The sequence below is a fragment of the Macrobrachium nipponense genome, chromosome 21, assembly GCF_015104395.2.
Source record: "Macrobrachium nipponense isolate FS-2020 chromosome 21, ASM1510439v2, whole genome shotgun sequence".
Lineage (NCBI taxonomy): Eukaryota > Metazoa > Arthropoda > Malacostraca > Decapoda > Palaemonidae > Macrobrachium > Macrobrachium nipponense.
The window spans coordinates 4,352,649-4,357,648 of record NC_087212.1 but is presented as its reverse complement, the minus strand read 5'-3'; the positions used below and the strand labels follow the sequence as shown (position 1 = coordinate 4,357,648).

The following is a 5,000-nucleotide window of genomic DNA, read 5'->3' as shown; positions in this document are numbered from 1 at the left end:
CAAGAATACTTACCAATTGTCCAAAAGGTAAGTGCAGTACTGTAAGTAACTATATTTGAGCTTGAGAGAAACTTGCTTTCACTGAGCTTCAATTCGAAGCAAGTGATTCCAGACATGTTTAGTCGAAGAATACCATACTACTGTAGGGGGTGCGAATACTCCCTCAAGTTGAGTAAAACCTCTTAATTTTATATTGAGGTTACACTTTTCAAGCACGTTAACAGTTGCTTTTTCCTTTTTTCCAAGTGTCTTTATTTTTCATATTACAACTGTAATCTAATAGAACTTACCAGGCATATAGTGGGTGAAATGAAGACTATCTGTGTATACATGCAGCATTTCTTTCAGATTCAGGCACATCAAATAATACCTTGACTCAACCTGGTCAACAATTTCTCTATAAGCCCTTTGACTTTGATTTTCAATAAAGAAATAACATTTAAGAGGACAGCGTGCATATATTGTTTCTAACATTTGTTTGTACTATTTCTAAAATTATCAAGTAATAATTTTCTCTCGTAATCTTTGGATTTTTAAAATGTTTTGGGGAACTTAATACACTGAAATACACTTTCCCAAGGCTGCAAGTGTATAGTTTCAACAAAAAGTTTTGGAGTTCACCTTATTTTGTAGTAGGACTTGCAGTTTTAATTTTCATAAGTTCATGCAAATATAACTCTCACTTGAACATTTTTACCATTTACTTTTTTTCTTTTTCAGAGGTGCCTGTGTGGCAAATGTATAGAGACCGCCGCAGAACATTTCCTCTTGAGGAAAGGAATTCTTTTGTTATTATCTTCAAGGATTTGCCCTTGTTTTTCCAGCTCATGATTAACAGTCAGATTTGGAATCGGACTTGTGATGGAAACCAAAACTGTTTTAGCAAAACATCTGAATCCTCTAAGGTGTCCATAATTAAAGAAGAAGATAATTTTAAGGTAAATTACTTACAAATGTACTTTACCTGTCAAGATAAGAAAGACATAAAATATTCTTGCCATATAATTGAAGGTAAATTTGAATATTGTGTGGTTTTTTAGTTATGTATAGGTAAAGATAATGAAAAAATGGAAAGATTGTTCTGCTTATTTCAGATAAGCATGGAAAAGTTTCTTAGAAATTCACAAATATAATCTCTAATAATAGTTCTTCTTCAGGTATTGATAGATGATGAATTTATTGGCACAGCTCCATCTACTGGAAACGATGACGTGTCTTTTGAATTGAAAACAGGGTGTTTTTACCTAGCAATTCCCAAAGAACAAGGTAAGCAAGTTTCAGGAACTCTGTACTGTACAAGCTTTTTCGTTTTCTCTTTTAAGCCCTTTCCACACTAGTGGGCACTGCCTGATGGGCAAACACTGTTCCCATAACCCCTTTCACTAGTATACTGAAGGGCCGAGTATGGAGCCAGAATGAGGCGATTGTCTGGTAACATTGCTTCAGAATTAAGAGCAAATATAAACAGCTGGAAGTGCCCGACAGTCTTGCCCACTAGTATGGACAGGCCCTTACTGATGGTATCCTGCAGGACTAAGTGAAAGTACAGTACAGTATAAGAGATAATGTGGGTTGTCCTGCAAGGAATTCTTTATTTTGCATTGTATTGAAAGTGCAGTACATATCTGGTTTTCAATTTCTTTATTCTGAATAAAGGCTAGAACTATTTTTTAATACACTGATGAGAGTTCCCACTAGCAATTAAAGCACAAGAAGATCAGTAATATTCATGGATGTTGGATTTATCAGCTCTTCAAATTGGGGTTCTTCACAGATCCAGGCCTTATCTTGCTGTCAACTACCCCCTGATACCCTAACCGGTTTATGTAATAATTTTATGTAAAAGTAACTTTTCTATTATTTTGTCCTACATTTGCTCATATGCATTTATTGCAAATGTACAGTAATGCATAAGAAAGCAATTTTGCTTGTATTTCAAGTGGAAAGCAATTTGCTTGTATTTCAAGTGAGTTTAAAGCTGTTTCCTAAAAGGGGGCAACTTGAGTAAAAAAATGAAGCCACCATCAGGTTAATCCTGTGAATGGTGAATCAGGATTGAAGCCCAAGTATGTGTTTGTCTTTCCTTGACTTTCATAGCCATCCTTGACTTTCATAGCCACTTTAAGTGTAGTTAAAGTTGACTGGGAAGTCTGGGTATGGACTACCCCATTTTTTTTAAAATCCATGATAATTTAAAAATGCTGTACACAATTGGATACCATTTATATCTAAACAGCTCTGAAATTCATCTAATTGGAGAAATCATTCAACTCCTTTTCAGAGTCTGAGGTAGCAACAAATGACAGGACCCCGAAAGGATTGCTCTCAGTACTGGGACTTATTTCTGCCTGCCTTTTACTTAGCCTAGTTTTGAATGCAACTTTTATCTACTACCATAGAAATAGGGTAAGTTTATTTTCGTTTTCTTTAAGATGCTATCAAGTCAACTTTGGAGAAAGATGAATTTCATAGGGATTAAAATGATCATGGAGGTCGCAAAGTACACTTTTCACAGTCTCATACAGCAAGACTAAGACTATTTCTAAACTAGGTCCTTGTATGTATCTGAGAGCCTTACATTCTACACTAGCTTTGACTTGGTCATATAAAACATGGTTATATGTACATCTGCAGTTGCCGTAAGGTAGATTACATTTCTGTAGCCTTAGTCTCGGAAGAAAATTGCCTTCCAGTTACGTGATAAAAAAATTATAATCCAATGAGTCAAATTTATTCAGTTGACCTGGTATCCCACTGGATGACAATGTTGACTACGTTCAAAAGATAAGTTTTATCTGCCATTCAGGGGGAATATCCTCCTGCCAAGTGGTCAATGACCCTTCACTAGGTGACAGTCTGCCATGGGGTACTTTATATACCATAGGCACTTTCTAAAAGAAGTATATTTGGGTTGTACAGTGTATTACCACCACAGTAAGTTTTCACTACATAGACTAACCTGATCTGTGTGGGGTTGCTGTTGGCCTCAAGAGAAAGAGGCTTGTGTCCTGTTTACTGCACGTTTTCTCCCCAGAGAGGTTTACAAACCTCAACATGGCACTCCTTTGCCTAGGGACATGATGCAGTAGAATCATGTCATTGCTGTGTCTTAGAACAGCTGTGTAGAGGTATTAACTTTTACTACTGCAATGGCAGCAGCCATTTTTATTGAATCGGTATGCATAACAGAACATCTGTTTGTTGAAGAAATACTTATTTCATATTAAGATATTTGACTCAAAGGAATTCATAATAATTTAACCATGTTTTCCTTATTTTAAACATACATAGGCTCCTCCTTCACCACGTTGGCTTTGTTGAATCATTTGCACAGGCATTATTTGTCAAATTATTATTTTATAAATAATTGAAACATGATTATTTTATATTTGAAACCTACCAAGTACAGCCCTTTGAGGTAAAATTTTTTTCTCCATTGTTGGGTTCAGATGATTGATGTGCACTTAACTTAATCATTGCAGAAGACTTTCCAGTAATATAAAGACATTGTAGTCCATACAAATGAATTGGTTTTAATATATTTCACTAGGCATTCAAAGTTATTTTCTTTATAATATTTGCGTTCTTCAGAATGTGCTGACCCAAACATTACACTGATGGAAATACTACTTTTTAGGTATGTGGGGTAATCAGAAGTACCCAAAATAACAACATGCATGAGGCCAGTGTTGTAGAAGACCAAATACCTGCTGAAGCAAGTGAAGGGCGTGAAGGCCGTACACACCAAAAACCTTATTACTTACCCATGAATCAACATTTTTCTCCTGGGAATGTCCAAAATGCAACCATTAATAATTCAAACCAAAAAGTTGGTGAAGATAGTGAATACCTTTACATAAACTGTCAGGAAGTTATGCCGTCAACAGTACGCAACAGTGATTACATTCAACCTAATGAGGTAAACCCTTTTGAGGTGGAGATCTTGAGAAAGAAAAATTTGATACACGGGAATGTATATACGTCAGAAGTGGCCCAAGGGATGAAACACATTCCACAAGGAGACTACGTTGACCTGACAGAAGTAACACAAGAGATTACCAATAATGTGGACGATGAGGAGTCACTTTACATGAATATTAACAGGGAAGATGAGGAACCAGACTACATGAATGTGCCCAAACGCTTGTAGCACCATTTTTTTTTAAGTTAATAACTGTAAATACTAGATATTAATGTTTTATGTATATAATTCTGTTATAGAACTGTGGGATTAACTTGAAAAATAATTTTTTAAACTAAATCAATCAAGAAGTTCAAAAGATTATTTTTCAGAGATTAAATAATCATACTACTTAATGATATTGAAACTGGTGATGATGCCACTACAGTAATCAGTTAGCTTAACCATAACATAAAGTTCCTCAGTAGGCAAGTAACATCTAATGTATCGTTGTGGTGCACTTTAGGCATTACTGAAGGTTTTTAAATGTCCTCTTTGCCTGAAAGAGATATTTCTTGAGGTATATTTTACAGCTTTACATTGGCCTCTAGTTTATCCCTTTTACACTTGATTTACTTTTGCTGTTTAAGAAATATTTTCTCTCTTGAAGGAGACCTAGAAATATAACTCATTGGTTCTGTAGTCTTGAGAATGGTAGTTTTTCTATTGAATGATGGGTGAAGTTTGCAGTAGGGACCATAATTTTTTAAAACTATAGCCATGTCTAGGCCTAGGTGTGAGCCAGATCAGATAATTCTTAAGCAGACTTGCTGCAAGGCATTACTGATTTTACAGATACTGAAGTTTGGCTTTTCTGGTTCAGATTTTGACATGGCTCCACTAACCATGAGGTTCATGACAAACCTTTGGATTCTTCAGAGGAAGATTTCAGTTTTGTTAGTTATTGTTTTTACTGAATTGTTTTACTGTCGTTTGTTCACTCATACTTTGGCTGATGAATTGGATGGTACATATGGTCTGCAGGCTTAGCAAGCATCATGTATTTATGCCATGTGTAAAGTTGTCAAGTATGCAAAGA

At 35.4% G+C, this 5,000-nt stretch overlaps 1 protein-coding gene across 1 annotated transcript in view; it reads left to right on the top strand.

The window, feature by feature from the left end:
* LOC135197726 (uncharacterized) overlaps window positions 1-4,994 on the top strand; it is a 12,956-nt gene extending 7,962 nt beyond the window's left edge. The window contains exons 3-7 of the mRNA XM_064224772.1: window positions 1-27; window positions 721-938; window positions 1,158-1,266; window positions 2,282-2,406; window positions 3,638-4,994. The exon at window positions 1-27 is cut by the window's left edge and continues 196 nt beyond it. Of these exons, the coding sequence (XP_064080842.1) occupies window positions 1-27; window positions 721-938; window positions 1,158-1,266; window positions 2,282-2,406; window positions 3,638-4,150 (992 nt within the window). The 3' untranslated portion in view covers window positions 4,151-4,994. The remainder of the gene's footprint in view (window positions 28-720; window positions 939-1,157; window positions 1,267-2,281; window positions 2,407-3,637) is intronic.
* The last annotated feature ends 6 nt before the right edge of the window (window positions 4,995-5,000 follow it).